This window comes from Labrus bergylta, chromosome 19 (genome assembly GCF_963930695.1).
Source record: "Labrus bergylta chromosome 19, fLabBer1.1, whole genome shotgun sequence".
Classification (NCBI taxonomy): Eukaryota; Metazoa; Chordata; class Actinopteri; order Labriformes; family Labridae; genus Labrus; species Labrus bergylta.
The window spans coordinates 12,739,903-12,767,562 of NC_089213.1; the positions used below are offsets into that span (position 1 = coordinate 12,739,903).

General features: G+C 46.8%; 1 protein-coding gene across 1 annotated transcript; it reads left to right on the forward strand.

Moving 5' to 3' along the window:
- Positions 1-951: 951 nt before the first annotated feature.
- Positions 952-27,619, forward strand: LOC109995679 (F-actin-uncapping protein LRRC16A). Its single transcript, XM_020649492.3, has 38 exons — positions 952-1,397; positions 5,215-5,312; positions 10,649-10,699; positions 13,803-13,862; positions 14,361-14,482; positions 15,260-15,354; positions 15,558-15,628; positions 16,211-16,284; positions 16,418-16,493; positions 16,589-16,677; positions 16,821-16,915; positions 17,681-17,767; positions 17,861-17,964; positions 18,082-18,159; positions 18,325-18,401; positions 18,496-18,600; positions 18,779-18,848; positions 18,967-19,048; positions 19,133-19,232; positions 19,328-19,382; positions 19,495-19,667; positions 19,946-20,014; positions 20,106-20,199; positions 20,486-20,584; positions 20,754-20,882; positions 21,137-21,259; positions 21,343-21,518; positions 21,860-21,947; positions 22,031-22,198; positions 22,466-22,532; positions 22,673-22,932; positions 23,187-23,305; positions 23,526-24,033; positions 24,546-24,588; positions 24,718-24,906; positions 25,036-25,173; positions 25,441-25,596; positions 26,033-27,619. The coding sequence occupies exons 1-38, from the start codon at positions 1,358-1,360 to the stop codon at positions 26,155-26,157; spliced, it is 4,353 nt and encodes a 1,450-aa protein (XP_020505148.2). The 5' UTR covers positions 952-1,357; the 3' UTR covers positions 26,158-27,619.
- Positions 27,620-27,660: the final 41 nt, after the last annotated feature.

Genomic DNA, 27,660 nt, shown 5'->3' on the forward strand with positions numbered 1-27,660 from the left:
AGTATTTGTCAATACTTTATATATATATTTTGCCTGTTAAGCTAATGGAGCACAGGTTTGTTTTGGCTCACTGGTTATACATTAGCAGCTAACTGTATAATCTTCGTCAAAGATGAGAATACATGTGTTCTGTGTGACTGTGGCAATTTACTGTAGTTCAGTTATTGATTATTAGGTGACGTTTTTGATAAGGAGATATGCTAAATGGTGGCATTGTAGCCATATCTGTTCGTTCATTAGCAGGACATGCACATGGCATTAAGATAGGTAGTCACTGTGAATTATGTCCAGTAGAGTGCAGTGCTGCCTTACTGATGTAAATGAATAAGCTATTTTGATACGCTCAGAAGCCTGTCATACAAAGTCTTTGCTGTGAACTGTATCTGTTAGTGAAGAAGTCTGTTTATACTTACCTGTTTTGTGTATACTTTATGCAGAACCACTGAGTCATCAGAGAACAGGATTTATGCGGCTGTGGTGGTGGTGGTAACGAATAAACAAAGTGGAATTGAAGACGCGTGGTTCTTACCGATCACCTGCAGCGAGTTCTACACAATAAGATCCAGCATAGTTAAGCAGGAAAGCTACATCTTTCTCACAATGACATTGTTTTTAAAGTAAATGCTCCCAGCCAATAACATGAATGAAGGCTGTCCACGTTGTGTACCCCTGCTTGTGCTCGTGCATGAACTGTACCGTGCCAAAGCGCACCTCTTCAAAGCTGCCAGGGCCTGAGGGCCTATACTAGTGAAATGAAACGAAATGAAATCCACTTCTTCAGGCTCCGCTACACCTCTGCATGGTCTACAACTGGCCACCAGGGGTCCCCGTTGGTCCACTTTGAGCAGAATGAACAAACGTTTATTTTTTTCCCAGGGTACAAATCAGAGGAGGGACCACTGAGGAGTGTGAGTGAGATTTGTTGTCGCACGCACGCACACACACACACACACACATTCACACACGGACTCTCTGCACTGTTCGTGTGTAACTTTGAAACAACTTTAAATCTAAGTTTAAGTCCTTAAAGACATTTCTAAGCAAAGTAAAGCAAAGACGGCGTGTGTGCGTGCGTGTGTGCGTGCGTGTGTGCGCGCGCGTGTGTGTGTACAGACATGTCGCGAGGAATGGATGCAGAGAGTAACAGTTAGGTAAGCTGGGTGTGGACAGGTGACTGACGCTAACGGAAAGAGACGGGACTACGTGCGTACACCGTAACGGTTCTTGGTCCGGGTTTGGTTCGGTTCCTCCTGTTGAAACCTCCCCGCCCCTCCAGCAGCCTTTTCCTCTCGAGTTTTACCCGCTTCTGCTGCCTCCACCGCCGGACTCTTCCTCGGTGTTCACCTCGGTGGAAGAAATGTCGGAAGGAAAAACGGACATTCCCAATGAGCTGTCCGGTAAGAAACTGTCAGAGACTCTGAGTAACGGGAAACCGACTCATGTTGTGTTCACAAGTTAGACTTTTTAGACTTCTTTTTTTAAAATCTCAGGTGAAGTTGAGTACATCTACTTTACGTTCAAATCCCTGAAAACTCGATTTAAAGTCAACACGAGTCACATTCTCGATACATGTAGGCACTCAGCAGACCTATTCACGCACATTTAAAGTCTCATAAAGTTTTTAAAATCTGGCTTTTAACTCCAGAATCCACCTGAGGAAGAAAATGAATCTGTTTAAGTTTAGATCCACGGACACAGAGAGGCTGAAAAGTTGGAAACAAACAGACTGACATAAAAGTTATCAGAGATCACTGAACATAGAAGAGAGCTTACATAGAGGGGGGAATGTACCTTAAAGTGGATTCAATGTGACGACCATGTTTGTGACTTTAAAGCAGCAGAGACAAACTTCTTTGAACTTTCACTGTTTTTATCATATTTTCTGCTGTTAAGGGGGAAAAGTTGTTTTCATGCCTGCAGGGCTCGGTTGGTTGGCTACCTGAGAGGTTTTCTCTGTCACTTCCTTATCTGAAGTGTGAAGGGGGGGGGGGAGAGAAAAAACTCTGGGAGAGGGGCGTGTCCTGTGAAATTCCTTTGGATCCTGAGATATGATCAACACACCCTGATTGGATGACTGAGTGTCAGAGAGAGTAAAAACCTATAAATCACTGCAGTCCTCTTTGAGAGAGAAACTTCTGCTGTTGACTTTCGGTGAAATAATGACGACTCAGGACTTTTACCAGCAATGAAAAGTGATGTTTTTTAACTGGTACTAACACCTACGGAAGCCCGAAGTGGACAAACATCCAAACATTATATTTACTCTGTTTCCCCTGGCTGATCTCGACTTCTTCATTTCGTATCCTCAGAGTTATTAAAGCAAAGACAAACATAGAAATATGTTTAACAGAAAAAAATCTAAATACACTCCTTCTCACAGCAAGTCATCCCTCATTGATTAATAAACGTGGGAGGAAAGCAGGAAGTGACCCAGAACTGAGACAGCACTCATGTGTAGCCCAATCATAGAACAACCCATCCCAAGAGTGATCATATTTATATTATATCATATTTATAATATGCAACCGACTCTCTCTAGACACAAAGACGATATCGACAACATAACAGAAAACACGAGAGGCTTAGTTCTTCATTTAGTCCATCAGGTTCAGCTGTGTCGAGGGTCCAAAAGTCCTCTCTTCTCAGCAGGTTGTGAACCAAATCCGGAGCGATGCAGCAGGACCGTGGTTTGAGAGCGCTGACCGTCGTTTGTGGAGTGGCTGAAGCGCGAGAGTTTCCTTCTCCTTTGTTAGTTGTGATTATCTGTTGGTGTGTTTACTGTAACGATGTTTAAGCTGCTCTCTCCGTCCTGCAGTTCTTCGAGTGTCCACTAGAGGCTGGCTGCAGAAGCACAGGAAGTCACACACACACATTCTAAAAAGCCTGTTTTTACAGCAGAGATGAACATGTTTACAGCCTGGTTCAAAAACACAAACAGGTCTGATTAGCTCATGTCTCGATCGGCACACACTGTACGGGGGGTGAATGTTTTGATGACTCATTCGTTTTGATTTGATGAAGGATAAGAGTTATTCACAATCATGCGTGTAGCTGACCTGATTGACAGGCGGGCGCAGTTTAACGGTTTGTCAGGAGGCTTAAAACCCGCCTCAGCTCCAGCTCTCAGCCTGTTGTTAGGTTGACTGAAAGTTAGGCTGAGACAGCATTTCCAGCATGGAGACCGCCATCGATGGGTCTCACAGACGGGTGTCACTCAGGCTTCAATCATTAATATTTACAGTCTGTGGTTCACTCCAGAGGGGGGGGGGGGGGGGGGGGGGGGGGGGGTCAGGCTGCCTCACAACCCATGCTCTCTGTTAACACACCGTCTGCAGCCCGCGCCCTCTCTCCCTCGCTCTCGTCGTGTACCGCTGCTCTCAGGGATGAATGGAGCTTTTTGTTTCCAGCTGCTGCTGTTGGTTTTAACGGGACAAACTGACTCAACGCTGCTCATCATCCAGAGACTAAACGTAGAGATGATCACTACTGTTCTCCGCGTGCACGGAGCTTGAGAGCCGGCGTGGTCACATCAGGTTAAGAGGTGGGGGGGTGGGGGGGGGTGACCAAGTTCAGCAACATGAAGACAAGTGAAGCCTCAACAGTGAAAGATGAGTCCTTGCAGAGAAAGAAGTTAAATCCAAACGACCTTCAGTCAACAGACCAACTGAAAGTTACTATGCATGAATCATTGTGAAACATCACAAAGTGACGCACATGAAGGTCTACGCTCAGATATAAACTCTTATTTCGCGCGCGCTCCATGTGTGGGGGCTGTGGTCTTCGGGGCGGGCGGCCCGGGTTCAAATCCGGTCTGTGGCTCTTTTCTCACATGTCATTCCCCACTCTCTCTCCCTGATTTCCGACTATCCACTGTCCTATCTCTCAATTAAAAAAAAAACAACTCTTGACTTCAGGTTCAGGAACTGAAACCAAAGACAAAGACAAGCAGAGATTTTGTAAGAGGAGCCTCTTTGTCCACAGGGGGCGCCAAAATCAACACCAGCTGAAAGGTCCTAACGGGAGCTTAAAAATGATTTAAAGATGCCGACCGATTAATCAGCCGGCCGATATCAGCATATCAAGTGACTATCTGTATCGGCTAATTGTATCGCAGATATTCGCCACATTATTCACCAGTCAAAAAGCCTTTCAGCCTTTTATATTAATGTGAAAAGCACGTTTAGCATTTTAGCGACGAACATTCAGAATTTGAAAGTTCATCATGGAAATACATTTAGGATATGAGCAGCAGTAGCAGTTTGATTTGCTTTTTGCTGTAAAAACATGTAGTGACTCTGAATGTTTCTCTCAGCTGTAGCGTGAAGGTGTTGGCGCAGACGGCGGTAGAAGAGAAATGGTGCTGTCTCATATTTCAAACCTGTGCAGAAACGACTCGTCTGGAAACTCTCTGTTTGTCTGTGAGCCGGTCTGATGGAGGAGGAGAGGGCCATGTGTTTCTGATCAGCCTGCACGCTGCTGCTGCTGCTGCATGTGCTAATGTTTTCACCGTCCTCATGACCTCATCGTGTGTCCAGGCACACAGAGGACGCCATGATGTCATGATCTCACACTCTCCCCTCCGCTTCACCTCCTCCTTTATCCTCACACGTCTCTTCTTCTACCTCCTCGCCCTCTCGTTCTGTCGTCTGTTATTTAATCCTCATGAAGTCTTCGCCCTCCTCCTCCTCCTCTCCCTCCGTCACTCTCTGGATTTCCCCTCCACTGCTAAAAAGAAAATAGGTTCAGCAACCCTCCCCCGGCCCTTTAGCTCAGTACGAGACAGAGACCGATAGAGCAGGCCGATTCAAACAGACATGAAATGTTACGCTTTGTTTTGATATTCAGGTCCAACTTTCTGAGTTCTGCTGATCTGGTCCCCTTCAGGTCCAGCTTTCTGAGTGACCTGGTCCCCTTCAGATCCAGCTTTCTGAGTGATCTGGTCCCCTTCAGGTCCAGCTTTCTGAGAGACCTGGTTCCCTTCAGATCCAGCTCTCTGAGTGAACTGGTCCCTTTCAGGTCCAGCTTTCTGAGTGACCTGGTTCCCTTCAGTTCCAGCTCTCTGAGTTCTTCAGACAAACTAAAGTGCTGCTTCAGGCGATGTAACCTCTCCTTTAAACTCCTGTAGTCATTGTGTGTATTTGTGTATTTGTGTGTGATGTGATCCAGCTGTGGTGCCGCTAACCGTCAGGTGTTGTGTTCCCGGCTCTGTTTCAGAGAGTGTGCGCGAGGCGGTGGGTCGGAGGGTGAAGCTGACCCTGAGGCGGAAAGTCCAGCTGGAGGTCAAAGCTGACAAAGTGGAGAACAGAGTGCTGGTAAGTGGCCGATGCTCAGTCTCAGATTTCTAAATAAACCTGTGTGGTTTTGTTATTTTGCACTTTTATTTCATAAGAGAGATGAATCTGTCACCACGGGCACTGACTTCAAAAACATATTTAGAGGAAACATCGTGGGACCGAAACATTGCCAATAAAATGTGTTTTGAAGTCAGAACGTGTGCAGGAATTAGCTCCAGACTTTAAACATAGAGTCAGTCCCATGTTCCTTCAAAATAAAATACAGACTTCTCCTGAAGTAAAGCTGCTCCATCGTCCCTTCTGGGCCTCCGTACATGTGTGGTGGTGACTGTGTCTGACCCTGTCCTCTGACTGGATTTTACTGTTCTGATTTGTTCTGGTTGATTCGGGACATTTCTGGGCGGAGCTGGTGTGTCTCCTCCAGCCAATGACAGCACAGCAGGTGAGTTTAGGAGTGAATACAACTCAGTGATTGGACGCCATTCAAACCAGAGAATATGACGGACGTGGACGTAGCAGCAAAGAAGAGAAAATACAATCACAGTGAGGAGAAACACCAAGCGGATAAAACTTGTTCTAAAACGAGGGTGAACCTTGTGTTGTCTTTTACCCGTGGACGTGGAGTTGGTCTGCTTCCTGTTGGACAGGCAGGTGACAAACACCGCCGGTTAGCTTGTGCTAGCGTGCGTTAGCTTGCAGTGTAGCTACAAGCAGTAAACGTACACAATACGTCCTGCAAGGGGGCGGGGCTTCTGGGGACGATGAGCCCAGGAGTAGGGGCTCAGTTTGAACATTGACAAACATTTCTACTGACTCCACCTTTAAATGTCTGAATGAGGTCTTTACTTGGATTTAGTAGTTGTGTTAATCAGCACAGATTGAAGTTAAATCTCTCGTTCAGGCTGACACTCGTGTTTAAAGAGCTCACTAAGAAACAAACGCAGGCTGCACAGCTTTTAAAGATGGTGTGCTGTTGTTTTTTTTTAATCCACAAGGTTGCTTTGGTGCAGACACACGAGCAGATAAGACCTGAACCAGGAAGTGAAGGTTGATCAGAAGGTACGACATTAAAGAGAAGAGTGTAGTTCTTTTATTATTCGCAGCAGACATTTGTTTTTAAATCTTGATTTAGAGTGTTAACAGAATCAGCTCGAGCTGAGCATGGAGGATTTAGTCAACCTACATGTGGTTGTGAAATGTTTGGGATGACTGCGGCTGCAGCAGCTCAGTCTGAGAGGAGCGGCGTCTGTGAGTCATGATGGTCAGAGTCTGTCTGCATGTCAGACCCAAGCTTCCTTATTCTCTCAGCAGATACAAACTGAAGGCTGAAAAGTAACGTGAGTGATCTCATGTGCACAGTAAATTCTGCTCGTTTGGTGAATTCGGTGTCAGTATCAAAGGTTCTTCCCAGATGAGTTCATGGACTTCATATCAGGACTCTGTGTACAGACTATAAACTGTATAAAAAGATGGACAACATGACAGCTCTCCAAAAGTGAAGCCAAAACGTTTTAGAGCTCCCCCTGCTGACTGGCTGCAGCATTTCTCATAAGCTCAGCCTCCTCCATGTTTACAGATGGGACAAACTATTAAATGTAAATACACGTCTTCATAGTTTGTTCTTATCACGCTGATTCATGTCTCAGTGTTCATGCCTCTGAGAAGATTATCTTTAGTTAGTTATTGAATGATTGACAGCTGTGTTGACCAATGAGGCTCCTGCGTTGCTGTGTGTAGCGGATAATCAGAGTAGGAGAGGAAACGTAACGAACAGAAGAGTCGTTAAACTTTCCATCACCGTGAGCTTCTGCTTCAAGCCGACACCAGAATCTGTCCTGCTGTGACTGGACCCACCTGAGCGACCTTTGACCTTTTATCAGGAGGTTAAATGGGGTTTGGTTAGAAGAAGGTCCAACAGGAGGAGGTGGAGATGCGGCGTCCATCTTTATATGCAGTCTGTGGAGCAGACCTGTTAAATCTTCCAAGCCACGCTGGGAAAATCTCCTTCTTCATGGATCAGGCTGCTCGCACGAGGACACCGTCATGTTTGAACAGGAAAGAGGAAAGAACAGCGTTGTCTGGAACGTATTTATTTGATCTCTAAGACGTGCTGTCGCTCATTAAGGAATCGTCGACCCTGATCTAAAACTCTTTTATCCTCGTTTTTAGCCAAACACACAAGTGCAGAGGTCGGTCCAGTCAAACGTTGCCGTTCGATGAGAGGGCTCAAAGTTTGTAAAAGTTGCTGTCAGACTCTTATTACAGACACACGGTGGAGACACATCTAGATGTTTCTGCAGGTGTGTGCGTTACCTGTGAATCAAACATATCCAATCACAGTCTGAACACGAAGCTCCGAGCGTCGTGTCGACATCGATGCAAGAAGTGCTTTGCATTCTCATCGCCTCCTTCTGACCACATACCACATGAGACTGCAGCTCCTGTCAGGACATGACCAAGGAACACACACACACACACACACACACACACACACACACACACACACACACACACACACACACACACACACACACACACACACACACACACACACACACACACACACACACACACACACACACACACACACACACACACACACACACACACACCACATTCCACAGCTGTAGACCGGCAGATTAGAGACTCGTGTTGTAATTTTGTGAAATGCGGCACAAACACACTCTTGGCGTCGTATCACGCGTGTTAGTCAGATTGTTTCAGGAAAGTCGTCAGAAGAAAGAGCAAACCAGCGAGTGTGTCACAGGAACAAAAACGTCTGAAGGGGAAAGTTTCTCTCTACTCTGAACACAAGCTCAAACTCAGCTGACACTTCATCAGCTTCATCTGACGATCTATGTCGAGGATCAGCACTGATGATGTTGATCTTTGGGCGGTTGTGGCTCAGTGGTAGAGTCGGTCGTCTCTCAACCAGAAGGTCTGGGGTTGGATCCCCAGCTCCTGCAGACACATGTCCGATGTGTCCTTCGGCAAGACACTTATCCCCAAGTTGCTCCCGCTGCTTCTTCGGCGGTGGCAGCCTCTACCATCAGTGTGTGAGTGTGTATGAATGGATGAGTTAATACTGATTAACTCTATTCACAGCAGCCTCTACCATCAGTGTGCAAATGTGTATGAATGGCTGCGTTAATACTGATGGACTCTTTACACAGCAGCCTCTACCATCAGTGTGTGAATGTGTATGAATGGCTGCGTTAATACTGATGGACTCTTTACACAGCAGCCTCTACCATCAGTGTGTGAATGTGTATGAATGGCTGCGTTAATACTGATGGACTCTTTACACAGCAGCCTCTACCATCAGTGTGTGAATGTGTATAAATGGCTGCGTTAATACTGATGGACTCTTTACACAGCAGCCTCTACCATCAGTGTGTGAATGTGTATAAATGGCTGCGTTAATACTGATGGACTCTTTACACAGCAGCCTCTACCATCAGAGTGTTAATGTGTATAAATGGATGCGTTAATACTGATTAACTCTTTTCACAGCAGCCTCTACCATCAGTGTATGAATAGATGAGTTAATACTGATGGACTCTTTACACAGCAGCCTCTACCATCAGTGTGTGAATGTGTATGTGTGAGAGGGGTCAGAAGACTAGAAGTTAACTCTTCACATTCAGGTCTGTTTACCATCTGTGAAACATCCTCGGATACTATGCAGCTCTCTCTCTTCATAACAACACAGAGACAGGCTGATTCTGCAGAACTCAGCTGGAGCTTTTGACTCTGTCACGCCACAACGGCATCTCAGTTTGTCTGAAGAGGGCAGAGAAGGTGGAGGAGTGAGCGAAGAGTGACCTGGTGTGAGCCCGATGGGGGGCTGGGTGAGGAGGAGTAACCCAGGCTGAGTTTAACTGCCTCCACGTTTGATTTTCACGTCAAATAAAGCTCTGGGTGTCAAATCTTAAATGTTCTGGTCTCCGTTCTCCTGAGCCTCTGGGTTTCATTTATTGTCTTTTTAAGGAGGCCGTGACAGTCGTTATATTTCATGTGGTTATCTCAGGTTGTATACTTTAGTGGTCGTGCAGGCGTCAATCGAGCAGCCTCCAGTCTGACCAGCTCTCTTTAACTGCGTGTAGAGTATCAGAGCAAGCCGCGCGTCCTTGTCCACGTTCCTCACAGATTTTCATCTGTGCTCTATCTTTGAAGTTTGCACATGTGGATTTCATCACTTCATCTGCGCGCTCATGCGAATCAGACACATCTGTGAAACACCTGATCCAGATGTTTCCAAACCCATGGCTGCTCAGACTGTCAGATCTTTAATATACTCTCTCTCTCCCTCCATATTTCTCACTCTCTCGCTCTCTCGCTCTCTCTCTCTCTCTCTCTCTCTCTCTCTCTCTCTCTCTCTCTCTCTCTCTCACTCTCTCTCTCTCTCACAGGGTCAGGCAGAGAGAGCTTCGAGTCACTGACAGCTGGAAAATGGGACCTGAAGTGACCTCTGTTTGTTTTTTTAGGGTTACTGACGGACCACCCTCTCTCTCTCTCTTCCTCTTTACAGTTAAATCCGCTGACAAGGACCTTGAACTTTAAGCATGCAACTTTTCAAACCATAACTCAGCAGAAGCTTTCACGTTTGGGAGATTAATGATTTTCTTGCGGTCTTCTGAGAAAGCTTCACAAGGTGCTCTCAGTGTCAGAAGTTCAACAGATGGACAAAAAATAAGACATAGTGTCAAGACTTATGTAAATCAGTGTAGTGATGAAAGATACAACAGAAAACTCAAAGTACTTGGTCTTTTTTCGATTCTCTGATTTTTTTTGAAATTTTCAAAATCCAAAACAAAAAAACGTAAAGTCAGCGTAAAAACCCTCTTAAAAGGCCGAAATGTGAAAGAATGTGATTGCATGTGAGATTCTCTGACAGCACTCGACATAAAAATGTGATTAAAAATGATTCAGGTGGAGAGGAGGAAACAACATCAGGAAGTGTAAACAATCAGCTTTAAGTCTGATTGGACACACAGGTGCTGACAGGAAGTGACCAGAAGCAGAGCACAAGGTACTGACAGGAAGTGACCAGAGGCAGAGCACAGGTGCTGACAGGAAGTGACCTGAGGCAGAGCACAGCTGTTAACAAGAAGTGACCAGAGGTGCTGACAGGAAGTGACCATCTTATTGATCAGTCACCTGAGTCTATGTCCGACACGCTCCGTCCGACATCACCAGCAGATCGCTCTGGTTTCTGAGCAGACTTTACTTCTTCTTGTCCCTCGGGTCAGAATGAAAATCCAAACGTGATCGTGCCTTTGAAGTCGTGGACGCGACACTCTGAAACACTCTCCGCTCTGCAACTTCAACTGTCTCTGTGTGTGTGTCCTCAGGCTTTGGCGTCACATCGAGCCTACCTGCTGACAGCTCGGGTCCCTTCAAAGGTGAGTCAGTCTCTGTTATAAGTTTTCTTCTTCTCAATCTCGCTCTTATTTCTGTCCTGCGCTGTGTTTACATCCCTCACAAATATTTCCTCTTTCTTCAGTCAATTCCCTCTCTTCATCTGCTCCTCCTCCTCCTCCTCCTCCTCCTCCTCCTCCCCCGACTGATCCAGGAGAAAAGTTTATCTGGTTTGATTCATCCTCCTGTTTCTCTAGTCTTCAGTCTACCTTTCTCTCCTTCTTCCTTGTCACTCTTCCTCCCTTTCCTCCTCCCCGCTTCCTCCCCCTCTTCTTCCTCCTCCTCCTCCTCCTGCTCCCTTTCCTCCTTCCCGCTTCCTCCCCCTCTTCTTCTTCCTCCCCCTCCTTCGCTTCCCCTTCGGGAATGTTTCGTTTTTGGTCATCTCAGACGTGCTGCTGCTTGTTCCTCCGATGAGAACTTTACTCTTTTTCTCTTGTTTTGGATTCTGCTCTGACAGAAGACACAACAAGTCCCTGCACATCCCTGACACACACACACACACACACACACACACACACACACACACACACACACACACACACAGGTAGAATCAGGTGAGGGGTTTGTGTCCTACACTTCGGCTCTAAGATTTGTTCCCTGAAGATGAATCCTGCTGGTTTCACAGATCTGATGACTTCTTCTTTTTCTTGTGTTGACATGATGCGACGTGAAGTTTGTAACAAATAATCAAGCCAACAACCAAGCCGTCGTTCGTTTATCTCAGTGCTCGTAAAACTTTATGCCAGCTTCACTTCACGGCGGTGAGGAGTGACAGGTCTCACTCTGATTCAGTTTCAACAAATGGATTTAAAGATCGCAGAAACAACGGATCAGGAGTCACAGAGGTCAGAAGTCTCTGTTCTGAACCCTGAGGGAGCAGTGTCTGTGTGAACTTGCACTTCTTCTTTTAGGCCTCGCTCTATCACTCTCTCTCTCCTCTCCGTATGCTGACATCCAATACTTTTACCCACAATGCATCTGTGAGAAAAAACACAGCCTGTGGGAAAGGAAAACAGAGAGAGGAAGAAAAGTTTAACCTGGAGGGCGAGCGACAGACGGAGACATAAACAAACTGAAAGTTTAAAAAGAGAGAGAGAGAGGCTGGATATTTTCCGCTGAGCTCATCGAAAACTTGTAAACCTGATTTTACTTTTAAACTTTAAGAAGAGCTCAAACTGTTAGAGTCCTGACAATAAGAACCAGACGAGTCTCTGAAGATGATGGAGTCAGAGAAAGGAAGCTTGAGATAAATCTAATAAAGATAAATCTGACTATAACTCATCAACTGTGTTTCACATTCAGCCTGAACACGTGAACTTCCTGCTTCTACGCGTCATCAGAGTTTAAACGCTTAAACACAGATCGAAAACTGCTTGTTCCTCAAACTCTTTTAACGACTCTCCCCTATGAGGACAGCAGATTTATATTTACAATATTTTAAATATTTTAAATATTTTAAATATTTACAGGTTACACCAGATCTCTTAATCCTGAAGGATGTGTCAGTTATCACACACGCTCTGCACACCAAGGTTGGGTTGGGAGCAAGCAGCAACCTCCAGTCTTGATGCTGAAATTAAAAACCTGCAGTTCCTGGAGTGTCCACTAGAGTCTGGCTGCAGAAGCACAGGAAGTCACATACACTCCCATTCTAAATATCCTGTTTTTACAGCAGAGATTAACATGTTTACAGCCTGACAAAAACACAAACAGGTCTGATTAGCTCATGTCTCGATCGGCACACACTGTACGGGGGGTGAATGTTTTGATGATTCATCCGTTTAGATTTGATGAAGGATAAGAGTTATTCACAATAAGGCGTGTAGCTGACCTGATTGACAGGCGGGCGCAGTTTAACGGTTTGTCAGGAGGCTTAAAACCCGCCTCAGCTCCAGCTCTCAGCCTGTCGTTAGGTTGACTAAAAGTTAGGCTGAGACAGCATTTCCAGCATGGAGACCGCCATCGATGGGACTCAAGAGCCCCCTGCAGGAACAGACGGGGGATGCTTTAAACATTCCTATTTACAATTTATTGCTGGGAGTGAAAAGGAAAGTTAAATCTGAGACCATTCTGTCACGAGTCAGCTTAAAAAACAAAAACACTCAGAAATGTAACTCAGACAAAACCAAGAATCCACTCTGCCAGCTGACCTCTGATCTGTTTACTGAGAGAGAGAGAGAGAGAGAGAGAGAGAGAGAGAGAGAGAGAGAGAGAGAGAGAGACGTGTGTGAACAGAGGGTGGTTTGTTCTTGGTGTGTACTGTCCCGGCAGAGAGAGGCAGAAAAAAAAGACAAAGACAGCTGGCAAGGAAAAAGACGGGAGGGGGCACTCGTACGCCCCTCGTCCTCTCTCTCTCTCTCTCTTTCGCCTGTCTCTACTTTTGTGATTGATTTCCCCTTTTTATTATCTTCCTCTCTCTGTGTTGACGATGCAGAAGGTTGAAGTCCCCTTCTTCTTTTATTTTCACTTTCTTTTTTCGTCACTCCTGATTCCCTCCCCCTCTCTCTATCTCTCCCTCCCTCCCTCTCTCCCTCTCTTTTCTCTCTCCCTCTCTCTCTCTCTCCTCTCTCTCCCTTTATTCTCTCTCTCTCTTTCCGTCTTGGAAGCTGTGTCACAGTCCGTTTTTATTTTCGGTATATTCCTCCTCCCTCTGGACTATGAGGGAAATGTTTGTGTTTGTGTCTGTGCTCCACTGATCACATTATGTTCCTTGTGTATCTCTCATTTATTTCCTATCGCCAAACTTTGTTTGTGTCTCTAGTCTGTCTACAATCCCCCCAATGATGAGAAAAGTCCATCCTCTCCGTCTTTTGCCTGCTTCACTTTTCAGAAAATGTGTGCTCAAACAGGCTGTTTGGAGATTTTCCCTTCATGACATCACAAAGGGCAGTAACCCCTCCCCCAGGTGGGTGACACTCCCACAGCTAGGTGTTTGATCTGTCCTCTGAGTCTGCCTTCTCACTGTAAACAATAGGACATGGAGCGAGAAAGCCAGAGACACCCAAGCCCTTCCAGAAAGGGGGCGTGGTCAGACAACTCTTTATGATTTGGGAAATTTAACTATCTGTCTTCTGTCTCTGCTTAAAGGTCGAACACTCCTTCAGCTACCTGGATATCCAGGGAATCAGCAGCAACAAGCCCACTCAGGTAAACACATACTGCGCATGCACACACACACACACACACACACACACACACACACACACACACACAGGAGGCAGTAATGCACATTCCCGTTAATTAACAGAGTATAGAATCCTGGTGGAGAAGATTCACGAGTGTGATCAGGCTGAGTATGAAAGTTTAAAAAGACGTGTTTATAAGCGGGATTTAAAGATGGAGAGAGAGTCGGTGTTACGGATGTCTGGTGGTCTAGAGGCGGGGCGGGGGGGGGGGGTATCTGCTGAAGGCTCTGGAACTCATGGTGGTCATATGGGTGGGTCGGGCGGTGTAGTGAGCTGAATGTCTTTAATGTGCTGATTCTGAAATGAGTTCGGTGTCAGGTGGAAACTCTGGACTCTGTTAGCTTCATGCTGTTCCTTAAAAACAGCCAAAATTCTCCGCTCAGCTGCTCAGATTAATGAAGTCAGCATGGATGCTTTTTAACGCCTCCTCATGTCACCGTGCATGTGTCGCCCCCTGCAGTTGGTGTTGGAGTCCGAGCGCGGTCCATGGAGTCTGTGGCTGGGCTCTATGGAGGAGGTGGACGAGGTGATCGCTCACATCGGCAACTGTCTGCAAAAGATCTGTCCCGCAGCATCACCTGTGTATGTACCAACCAGAGCTCAGGAGGGAGGAGGGACACAGGGGGCGTTCAGGGAGGAGCAATCAGGGAGGAGCAATCAGGGCAGAGCAATCAGGGAGGAGCAATCAGGGAAGAGGATACAGGGAGGATTATTCAGGGAGGAGCATTCAGGGAGGAGCATTCAGGGAGGAGCATTCAGGGAGGAGCAATCAGGGAAGAGGATACAGGGAGGATTATTCAGGGAGGAGCATTCAGGGAGGAGTTTTCAGGGAGGAGCATTCAGGGAGGAGCATTCAGGGAGGAGCATTCAGGGAGGAGCTTTCAGGGAGGAGCTTTCAGGGAGGAGCATTCAGGGAAGAGGATACAGGGAGGATTATTCAGGGAGGAGCTTTCAGGGAGGAGCATTCAGGGAGGAGCATTCAGGGAGGAGTTTTCAGGGAGGAGCATTCAGGGAGGAGCATTCAGGGAGGAGCATTCAGGGAGGAGCTTTCAGGGAGGAGCTTTCAGGGAGGAGCATTCAGGGAGGAGCATTCAGGGAGGAGCAATCAGGGACGAGGATACAGGGAGGAGTTTTCAGGGAGGAGCAATCAGGGAGGAGCATTCAAGGAGCAGCAATCAGCGACAATCAGAGAGGAGAGTTAGTGGTTTATTTAGAGACTAGCTCAGTTTTACAGCAGGCAGAGCTTCAGCCTTTATTTTTCTGTTGTCGAGGAAAAGAGTGAATGTTTTTGTTTCCCCCCTCACCTGTCATTATCTCCTCCCCCTCCTCCTCCTCCTCCTCCTCCTGTCTGTAAGGAAGAAAGGTGATGAAGTTGAGTCTGAAGCCCGCAGAGAGGACGGCAGCCCTGCAGGCCGTCTGGGACGAGCACAGCGCGGCTGATCTGGGACCCTGCGGTACACCAGACTCTGAAATCTGAACATAAAACAAATTAAAGCTAAACTTTTATTCTGCTGATGTGCAGTACAACAAAGAACATCGTGATCACACTCCCTCACTAAGCATCTAAATACATCTGAAGATGAATATTGAATATGTTTTGTTGCTGTTGATATGTTCAGAGTGAAGTGACATCCGAAACCTCCTGCCTCTGTTTCAGGTGGATTTTCTCATCAGTACAGGTGTGTGTGTGATTATCTGGGTCTGCCATTCAGAGAGGAGGTCCAATGGGTCAGTGTCCACGCCAATCCTCTTCTACTTCCTCCTCAAACATCTTTGATTGTTTATACATTTCAGGGCTTCTCTCTTTGTCTACCGGCTTAATGTTTTAATCCATGTTTCTTCGGTTTCTTTCTTTACTTTCTTCCTAATTTTCTTGTTTGTTTTTTTTTTCATTTTTGACTCTTCCTGTCTCCTGTAGTTCTCAGATTTTGGTGTCAGATTTCCATCACTGCTGTGTTTTTTTTTTTTTTGTTTCTTAACCTGTATGATATATATTCCATCATGTAATAAATTAGCCATACTGTATCTCTTTATATTTCCCACTGGGCAAAGTGTGTTTACCTGCAGCACTAAATTATGCAGACACCTGGCCCGGTCAGCTGACAGACAACATGAGATGTTAGGAGTCTCTAGATGAATGAATGTTGGTGCCTCGTTATGAGCTTTAAAGGGGAACAAGACCGTAAACCACTGCAGCAGGGTAGCTTTCAGATGTGTGACTGAGTAGTCGTTTTGCACACCGCCATGGAGCCGATGTTCTCCTCTCTGTTGTCTCACCTGTTTTCATCCCCCTCCCCCCTTCCCCTCCAGGATGTGGACACCATCTATCTGACCCAGGACACCAGAGAGCTCAACCTGCAGGACTTTGTTCACCTGGAGAACAGGTACGGGCTGCAGACTCTTGCTGGTCTGCTGACTCGGGTTTGTGTTGTTTTGATGCACTGACAGATTAGATCAGATCCAACACAGATCAGAGCCGTGTGTTTGTGTCTGTGCGTGTCTGTGTGTTTCCTGCAGAGATCTGGTGGCGATCGTCGCAGCTCTGGAGTTCAACCAGTGGTTCACTAAAGTCTCCACCAAAGATTACAAACTGGTAACTCTGAAACCTCCCAGTTACACTTTCAATTTACAAGACAAACATCAGATATAACCAGGTTACTGTGTGTGTGTGTGTGTGTGTGTGTGTAGTCCACAGATGTGTGCGATCAGATTCTCCGAGTCGTGGCTCGATCCAGTCGGTTGGAGGAGCTCCTGCTCGACAACGCTGGACTGAAAAGGTCAGAGCTCAAATGTCAGTCGTGTAAAGACATTTAGTTTATTTGTTTGTGAGCCAGCTGACTGTGCCCAACGCCTCAAGGTTATGACATCATGAACATGTTTCCATTGATAACTGAATATGACGGTTTGTTTCTGTTTTCAGCGATTTTGCTCAGAAACTGGCGAGCGCTCTGTCACACAACCCGGCGTCCACGCTACACACGATCGATCTGAGCAACAACTCCCTGGAGGACAAAGGTAACACACACACACACACACACACACACACACACACACACACACACACACACACACACACACACACACACACACACACACACACACGGTTGGTCTGCTTCCTGTTGGACAGGCAGGTGACAAACACCGGCGGTTGGCTTGTGCTAGCATGCGTTAGCTTGCAGTGTAGCTACAAGCAGTAAACGTACACACTACATCCTGCAGGGGGCGGGGCTTCAGGGGGCGATGAGCCCAGGAGGAGGGGCCCAGTTTGAATGTTTACAAACATTTCTACTGACTCCATATTTAAATATTTTCCGTAATATGCAGCTGTGAATGTTTTTCCTATTAGACACGTTGGGCTCTTAAATGCTTCACTCCTTTTGATCCCTTCAGCTGTGGCTGCTAACTGAACTCTAACGTGATGTTTCAAAGCAAAGGTAGCTGATCAAACTACAGCCACTAACAGACTCTCGTGTTTTAAGACCTTTAAGTCAGAGACTGAGATCTTCTGTTGAACTACAAACAGCTGGTTGTTTATTGCTGCCTCACTCTCTTTGTTTGTCTGTTTGTTTGTTTGTTTGTTTGTGTTACTCAAATATTTACAAACACCGGAGTCCGATCATGTCAGTGTCTAAACCAACTCTTTAACACATTTGTCAACTAGAGCCAAAAAGAGAGAGACAAAATAAGCCTTGATTAAATACTGCAGTTGAAGTTGTGCGCCCTCAGGTGGCCGTGTGTGAGACTGACGCCTGTAATGACAACATGTGTTCGTCTCTGCAGGTGTTTCTGCTCTGAGCGCTCAGCTCTCCAAACTGCCCCTGGGTCTGAAACAGCTGCACCTGTCCCGGACCTCCATATCCCCCAAAGGTGACGGTGCAGAAAAGCAAACTCCGATGTCTTGAAGCTTCAACATCGTCCTGATTTTATCTGTTTGAACACTGAGGTTTTCATGTGTTTCAGGTGTGAACAGTCTCTGTCAGGCTCTCTGTAACAACCCGGCCGTGTCCTCCGCCCTCACTCACCTGGACCTGTCGGGAAACTCACTCAGAGGAGACGACCTGCAGGTATGCAAGGCCGATCATGAGACAGATGAACGGAGATGAAGTCGAAGTCGAGTTCTTAGAGAGTTTATAGACCTCTAATGTGTTTGAATGACGGCACTGATTTGTTGTTTTGAACAGAACCTGAGTAACTTCCTGAGTCACTCAAACGTCCTGCAGACTCTGGATCTGTCCAACAGTGACTGCTCTCTGGAGCAGGTAACACACACACACAAACACACACAAACACACACACACACACACACACACACACACACACACACATATAAACACACACTGCAGAGGTTTTGTGTTTAAGCCCTGTATGTGACTTTGAGTGTCTTTTTTTAACTCTTTTTTTGTTTGGTGCGTTTTTTTTTTCAGGTGTGTGCCTCTCTGCTGCGAGGATCTTTGAAGCATCTTTCCGTCCTCAACATGTCAAAGAGTGTCTTCTCCCACAGGTCAGAAACTTGACCCACACACACCTCCGTCACAAAACAGTGTGAGTCTGAATGATTCTGTTTCTGTATTTTCACACGTTTCTGGTTCACACAGGAAGTGCAAAGAGGTCCCTCCGTCCTTTAAGCAGTTCTTCAGCAGTGCTCAGGCTCTGACCTCCGTCAGTCTGTCGGGGACCAGGCTGCCTCTGGAGGCTCTTAAGTAAGAACACAAACCCCCAACTTTGGATTTTAGAGAAACAGTGAGTTTATACATGCCAAGTCTTGAAGAGTGAGTGACATAAGAAATCTGGACGTTCACTCTTTAAACAGGATCAGAATTAGTCTTTTCTGGTGTTATTGAACAACGATCAGGTCGATGATTCACTTTCTCTCCGCAGAGGATTGTTGTTGGGTCTCGGCTGTAACCCCAACCTGAGCGACGTGTCTCTGGATCTCAGCTGCTGTGAGGTAAAAGCCTCTTGATTCAAACACGCTGCTGCACTGTTTAAATTCTTACAAAGATTTCAAATAAAACAGCCGTCAATGAATGTGAAGATGTTTGGATCTGACCGTGTTTGTCTCTCAGCTGCGGTCGGCGGGCTCTCAGATCCTGGAGGGCTGCATCGCTGAGATTCCCAACATCACCAGTCTGGACCTTTCTGACAACAGTGAGGACTTTTTTTTTTTTTTTTTAGATTGGAGTCATTGTTGATGTCACTTGGATGTTCATGCCGTCGTGTTGTCGTTTTCAGGTCTGGACATGGATCTGACCACCCTGCTGGTCTGGCTGGCGAAGAACCGTTCGATCCGACACCTCTCACTGGGCAAGAACTTCAACAACATCAAGTCCAAGTGGGTCCCACAGTCACAGCCAACTCTGTCATAAACACTTAAGTCTGTATTATGTATTTTTAACAAGTCTTAATGGTGTTATCATCTCTCTGCAGAAACGTGGCTCCGGTCCTGGACAACCTGGTTCATATGATCCAAGAGGAGGATTCAGTGAGTCAAACTTTAAATTCAGAGGGTTAGGGTTAGGGTTCTTCATTGTTTGACCCTGAAGCTCTGAACACTTCTTCAAACACCTCGCCTGTGATATCTTATGTTGTTTCAGCCGCTGACCTCTCTGTCTCTGGCCGACGCCAAGCTGAAGGCCGACCTCTCCATCGTCCTCAACGCTCTGGGCAGCAACGCTTCTCTGACTACACTGGACATCAGCGGGAACTCCATGGGGGACATGGGCGCCAAGATGCTGGCTAAAGCTCTGCAGATCAACACCAAACTCAGGTGAGCAGAGAAACCGTCGACCATAGCCTGTCACGATGTTTGGACAATTTCAATTAATCTGCAACTGTTCTTGTTTGTGTGTGTGTGTGTGTGTGTGTGTGTGTGTGTGTGTGTGTGTGTGTGTGTGTGTGTGTGTGTGTGTGTGTGTGTGTGTGTGTGTGTGTGTGTGTGTGTGTGTGTGTGTGTGTGTGTGTGTGTGTGTGTGTGTGTGTGTGTGTGTGTGTGTGTGTGTGTGTGTGTGTGTGTGTGTGTGTGTGTGTCTCTCTCTCTCTCTGCAGGACGATAGTGTGGGACAGAAACAGCGTGAGCCCTCAGGGTCTACAGGACGTGGCTGCTGCTCTGGAGAAGTACGTTAGTCGCCTCTCTGTGAGAAGATGTTGAGGTGTATTTATATAAGATTTAAATTGTCCTCATGACGTCTTCTCCGCTCTTCATCAGGAACTACACCATCCGTTTCATGCCCATCCCCATCATGGACGCCGCTCAGGCTCTGAAGGCGAGTCCGGAGAAGACGGAGGACGCCTTGCTGAAGGTTAGTTTCCTTTAAAGTTTATTTAATATTACAGTTCTGTAAAATGATCAAGTCCACTGGATTCTGTTCAAGGCTCTGCCCCTAAAGTCTGCAGGTTGGTGCATGAACATGAAGAGCAAATCAATGTCTGAGGTTCTGGGTCAGAGTGTAGGGGTGGAGGAGGTCAGGAATGTACTGGGGGAGGGGGGGGTTTGTAGGTGAGGAGGAGGGTTTTGTACATGATGCAGGAGCCCTGGCAGCTGAGTTCTGCACACACCTGAGTATTCTCTGTGTTGTGTTCCTGCAGATGGAGCAGTACCTGCTGAGGAACCATGAGACCAGGAAGTACCTGCAGGGGCAGGCGTACAGGCTGCATCAGGGGATCGTCACGACGACCACACAGCAGGCAGGAGGACGAAAACCTGATGATGATATTACTGTCATAACTGATCTACCTGATGGTTGTTGTGTGACTGTTCGCTCCTCTCCTCTCTACTCTTGTGTGTGTGTGTGTGTGTGTGTGTGTGTGTGTGTGTGTGTGTGTGTGTGTGTGTGTGTGTGTGTGTGTGTCACAGATGATGGACACGATGTGCGTGAAGGTTCAGGACCACCTGAACTCTCTGAGGTTCACAGAGACCGGCTCCGTGCAGGACGACATGAAGGCAGCCGAGAACCTGATGAAAGACGCCCGAAACTCCAAGACGGTAAGAGACGGGAATACGCCTCTTTTCAAACCTTCAGAGATCTCACACACTGAGCAGGAACAGGACATTTCAACGTGTCCTGCCACTCTATGTGCAGCCGTCTCCAGTCATCACGCATTTAGAGTTAAAGGGAATCGTTCCACCTCAAAGAAGATTTAGAGTCCAACGCGTTGACGAATGTGTTCACTGGCGAATCGAGTTCTGTGAACACGTGAACAATAACAACCTTTCCCCGTCGTCTTGTTTACCTCCAGCTGCTCCCGAACCTGTACCACCTGAAGAGCGGCGGCTCGAGGGGGGCGTGCATGGGGGCCATCCAGAACAAACTGGAGTCGATGGCTGGAGAGGTGGCAAGGGTGATGGACGAGCAGCTGCAGGTATAGCGCTGCAGATTTCTTCGAGAACATGTTGAGTCTACTGTGATGTGATTGTGTACCAACTTGAACCTGGTCCTCCTCAGACGATGCTGGCGTCGATGGTGGACGCGGCCGACAGTCTGTGTCCTCACGTGATGAAGAGGAGCGGCCTTCGTCAGGAGCTGCTGAACGCCGGAGCGGGGAGGATGAGCGTCCCCCGCAGCTTCATCACCACCACGCTGCTGGAGCAGAGCGGGGTCGACATCATCAATAAGATCAGGTCTGTGTGTGTGTCTGTGGGAGGGGGATGTTAGACGGGTGTTAATGGGCTCCTGTAGTGGACACTTGAGGAACTGCAGTTTTTTTTCTTTTAGAAACAGCAGAGCTTACCCTTGGTTTTTTTCCTGCTCCTGTAAGTCTCTGCTGTAGTTTCCAGTTTGTGTCCAGCTCAGGGTCTGCAGGGATCCTTCTTAAGTCTGTTTTTAACACTGATAAATCTGCAGTTGACAGAGAGTCCTTTTGTAACATGTTTTCTGGGTCAGACGAGGATTTTGAACACCAAACGGGATTTCCTCTCCTGTGTTTCACTTTTGTGTTCTCTGTCTCTCCCGTGTGACACAGTGAGGTGAAGCTGAGCATGGCGTCCTTTCTGTCTGATCGCATCGTGGACGAGATCCTGGAGTCTCTGTCCAGATCTCAGCACACTCTGGTCAGTGACTTCTCCGTCTGTCTGTCTTCATGTCTCTGTTTCTGTCCCTTTGTCCGTCTCTCACTTCTTTCTCTCCTCCTCAGACGGATCACCTGGTCAGGAAGGCTCAGCCTCTGCTGCATCAGGACCCTCGGCTGGAGACAGAAGTTCTGGATGAGGAGGTTCTGCAGCCGGTGGACCACGACCAGGAGCAGAGACGGAGTCAGGACCGGCACAAGAAGCACAGGCTGGAGGACATGGACACGTGCACGGTATGAAAACACATCACAAGTTGATTTAGATCTGTGCATGTACCTGAGAACAGCAGCAGTATCGGCCAACCAGCTAAATCTTTTATTTTAAACATCGGCGCTGATTTTCACAATCGGTGCATCTCCTCAAGAAAAGTTCAGACAAACATTTGTTCGCAGTTTTGCAGTGTAAAGCACGCGTGGATGTATGAGTAGACAGCTGTAAACGCACACACCACCTCCTGAAGGACTCAACTTGTGACACAAATCCGTTTGTCTCTTTTTTAGATGACTCCGAAATCCAAGAGGAAGAGTATTCTGGTCCGGATGCTACGGCCTGTATCTGTGGCATTTGGTGAGTTAAACAGTTCCTTTGGCTCAGCTTTAATTTAGATGACTGTTGTTTCGGTTTGTTCCTGGCTAAAAGTCTTCTTCAGAGTTTATTTTTTAGTCCAGATGTGGTGTGAATCTGTTGCTTCATGTCTCGCCCAGCAGAGATGGAGTTCGACCTGGACAAGGCTCTGGAAGAGGTTCCTATCCACGTGGAGGACCCCACTCCTCCTCCTCCTCCTGCTTCTTCAAAGCCAACAGACAGAATGTCTTCCTACTACGCAGACTTCCCCCCTCCTCACACTACCGTGGGTTCATCAGCTGTCTGTTTGGGCGAGCTGCTGCCCGTCGAGCACAAGATGCTCGAGCATCACACCAAACTGCGACCAAAACCCAAGAAGAGGACGAGACCCAGCCGACCCCACGTATGTCTTCATCTGAGAGAAATCCTCAAAGTATCACTTATACTCACCCTTTGTAACCACAAAGATTCATCATTGATTTTCACATAAACCTGTTAAAAACAACCAAGGCCTTTTGCCTCTTTGTACAAACATTAAAGACGCTGCAGCTGATCCTGCTGTTGAGTTTGTAACAACCAAATACTTAAATGGAATTGACTTTTTTCTCTCTTAGTTTGCCTTTCATTTCTCTTTCATTCCTGCCGCCTCTCTTCTAGCGGAAGGCCGCGACCGGCAGCGCAACACCACATGAGGCCGAGCAGAACAGCATCATGGGAAAGTTGGACGAGGGCCTGGATGACTTCTTCTCCAAGAAAGTCACCAAACTGAGCTTAAAGTAAGAGCCATGTGTAAGAGGTTTAGGTGAAGAAAATAAGAAAAGTTGTGTCAGTTTTCATCCTTTTCATGGTGCTTATTTTTAAATCTGGTAAATAGATCGATGTATTGTCGGCATGAAGAGTCATCCAGTACTTTTTAAACATTGGCAAACCTCTGATACTGAATTAGCTGCTAAGTCTGAATGAGAGCATATTAAGTTCTTACTTTATCTTCTGCAGACTCTCCAGTATAAGGGGTCTGTCCTCCGGTGCTCAGGACCTAACAGACAAGAAACGTGAATCCAGAAAATCAGGTTTCTTTAACCTCCTAAAAAACCGGACATCACGTTCTGAAAAAAGCCATGGAGCTACCTCCATCACTCCCCATCACCTCACCTCCCCTTCTTCTTCCCCACACACCTCCTCCATCAGCCCACTGAGTGAGGAGACTCCACCTATGTTGCCCCCTGCTGGCCCTGTGGTGGAGCCTCGTCAGGAGCTCCTCAGGGCTCAATCCTCGGACCACCCGGACTCTGAAATGGAGGCTCCTAAGAATGATTCTGACGCTGCTGAGGAGGAGAAGGAGGAGAGCGTTGAGGGCAATAAACTGGAGAAGGAGAACAGTGAGGAGGAGAACATGCAGAAGAAAGAGAACCCACACGTCCCCCGTCATGTCGGTGTTCCTATGATGGGGATGGACCTGATGGCTGAGATGAAGGCGAGGCAGGAGAGGATGGCTGCAAAGAAGGTGGGTGGAGCCATGGCTCGACTTTTAGATCCTTTTTAATAATCATTTGCGCGACTGTGTCTGTCATCTAAGTATACATTTATTTTCTTCTGTTGCTAACAAACAAATAAGAGTTGCAAAACAAAGGGCTCTATCGTATAAAGCGTCTTGGTGTGCAGTACAGGTGCCATTCCTGTGTTCCAGCCAACACAGCTGTGTTCTTTACTCTCAGCGCTCACATTGTGTAAATATCAAATTTACAAGTGCCCAAGTTAGTCCCAGGGAAGTTTTAGTCTTAAACGAGTTGTGGTCAGGCCGATGTATAATCAGGCACCTTAATCCAACCTCTTGGCGCCCTGCACCTCACTTAGCACTCAGATATTGAGTGGCGTGATTAGCAAAATGTAGTCAGACACAAGCACGAGAAACGCACTTTATGCCACCGTTTGAGGTTTCTGTCTGGACTTTGGAATGAATAAAGTCTCTTTGTTTAAGATGTTCTTGTATTATAGGCTCTGTGTGTCTGTTTTCAGTCGGAGTCTCTGTGTCTGATGGACAAAGTCGACGGTGATACGGGTGAGTTTCTTCAAAACTTCATAACAATCTGCAGACTTACGCAGCTTCACCATCTGTGTTCAACGTTAAGAGCGCCATGCAGCGGCCGTCACAAGGTAAACTGAACTTGTCTCCGTTATTTTCCTTCAGACAAGTCAGACGTCCAACCTGTTGTTACAGCCGACTCAGAGGAGTCCAAACCAGAGCCGGCTCCCCGCTCAAAACCTCCCAGCGTCACCCCCAAACCTCACCCACCTCAGGCCATCAAACCCCCACTAGGGCCCCGGATATCTGGGCCAACCAGTCCCACCATTCCTGGACCGAGCAGCATTGTCATGGGTAGGATCTCTCAGACCTTTGTTGTAACTGTGAATCTTTGATTGTTTTAAATATCATCTTCTCATTATATACAGAACATGTTTGTTGTCTGTGAGTTATCTCACAGTTTGACTGATCTCTGGTCACCAGATGAGTCCTCTGAGGATCCAGCAGGCTGCTTGTCTCCCAAAGGACCACTTCCTGCTCCTCGCCTGAAGAGGGCACCGTCAGAGCAGGAGAGAGAGAGCACGAGCAGCGAGCCTGCAGGACCTCTGTCTCCGCTGGAGGGTGAGTTCTTCTTTTTCATGATGAGCAATGATGACTCAGAGTGACCGGGAGAAATGCTGAAAATAAAACGCTCAATTAAAGAGGTGACATCGTGGTTAATAACGCCTTCAGAGACATGTTTGACGCCTCTGTACACACACACACACACATCCACCACACACACACACACACATCCACCACCCCCCACACACACACACCACACAAACACATACACCACACAAACACACACACGCAGATGTTTGAATTTTCTAATTTCTCTGTCTTCAGTTGAGTCTCCCGTAGACGGCGATGCGTTCGAGGCCCCCGATGCTGCGGTTGAATCCGGAGTCGGAGGCAGACAGTGGTCGTCTCTGAAGACTTCAGCCAGTCCTCCTGCTGCGAGCGAGGACGACCGTGAGCGAGCAAAGTCCCTCCCCGCCTACGGTGCGTCCAATCAGAACATCTGCTCTGTTTACGTCCCTTCAGCTCTGTCTTTCCATTTCCTGACTGGACGCCATGTTTGAAGGCAGAGGGTCATTTCTAGAGAGACAGTCGCTCCGTGTTGAATAAGACTTCATGTGTCTGATGATACTCCAGACAGACCACATATAAGCTGATAAATGTCTGACAACATTCAGAGTATCCCATGTTTTTAAAGGGTTCAATTCCCCGATCTAAAGTCATCCATTTTCTTCAGCGTATCCGAGGTCGTGTCACGGTGGCAGCGAGCGCAGTGAATGTGGTGAAAATGTCCATCTGAAACCATTTCAAACTGTTTCTACCCTTTAAAAAATAAAAAATAAAAAAAAAATACAGACATATTTGATAGTTCCACCTCTCGTTCTCATTCTTACCTGTATTCTCTCTTTCCATCTCTCAGCGAGTCCTCCTTCTCTGAAAGACACAGACGTCAGTCCAGCTGAGGAGGAGGTGACGTCTTCAGCCGACGAACTCAAGTCTGACCACAAGTCCGAGGACGAGTCTGATGACACTCCCTCAGAGTGAAACCAACGACATGATGCTGCTTCACCTTCTATCCCAGAGGAACGTTCAGGAGGTCAAAGAAGCACAGACAGACTTTGAATTATTTTTTTATTTCTACACTTCTGATGAGGAACATGTGAGCAGCGGAGACTCTGTGACTTTCGTCGTGCTCTAGTGGATGTTTCCTGACCGTGGCTGGATGCTGAAGCAGCACGTCTCAGACTGTGACGGTATCTCTGTTCTGCAGGTTAACTGAAGCGCCTACATCAGACCCGTGTGGAGATCTGACTGCTCAGAATAACTGTCCACACTTTGGTTTCACTAAACCAAAGAGAGTTCAGACTTCCGCAGTAAAAACAATATAGATCTATATTTACCAAACCTGCCTTCTGATTCTGACTGCTGAACTGTGAACTCTAATTAAATATCCTCATGCACACGGTGACATTCGGCATTCATTAGGAGGCCTTTTGTACAATCAGAAATATTCCGTGTATTATAGGAAGCCATAAATGTGTTGATGTCCTTTATTTCATAGACGAAGATGTCCTCGTTTTTTCCTGCACGCTGACTTATCTCAGCGCTCCTAATGTGACCACACACCTGATCAAACCTGATCACACTTACTCTGCAGGTGAACATTTGGTCCAAAAGTTCTGCACGTCACGTTGACTTTAAACTTTTATTCCCACATTTAAGAATCAGTTTTCATGCTGAACATCACGACATAGGTTCAGTTCTGCAGACTTCTCTAACTGGCAGTTTTCCACAAGACCCGTGTGTGCATTGTTCCGTCTCCACCGTGGTTTCTCTCTGTCCGCCGGCAAGCGCTCTCCCGGATGGGCTCTCCTGTTTGTGGAGGGTTAGTGCAGTGGAGCGTAGCCATGAGTAGATAGGCGTGTTCAGCGCCTGTTTTGGCGTAATGTTGAGGAAGTGATGGAATATACGTTCAGCAGTCTGCATGTTTATTTATTTAGAAGTCGACAGGACGCTCTGTGCGTTTACTCGTCTGACTTTCTGTCTGCTCTGTTCACCTTGACCCGTGCTTGCAGCGAGCTCTGTCACTCGGCTTTAACTTCCCGTTGAACATGTCACTCGGCTTTAACTTCCTGTTGAACATGTCACTGAGCTTTAACTTCCTGTTGGACATGTCACTCATCTTTAACTTCCTGTTGGACATGTCACTCATCTTTAACTTCCTGTTGAACATATCCCTCAGCTTTAACTTCCTGTTCTTCTCTCACTGGTGGATCATCTGTACATATGTAAATAAATATCGTGTCTTAAAGAGGTTTTATCATATAGACTGTTCTTATTGGTTTATAATTATTATCATATAAGTGTAATATTGGATTATGATTTTAAACACGTGGGGGTTTTTATGTTGATGGGAAAATTGGACTTTTTAATGAATGAATAATACATTTTATTGTTGATATTTCTGTATTTGTTTGTTTATATCAATAAATCCTATTTCACGGTTTACACTGTACACTCTCTAACGCACACACACACACACACACA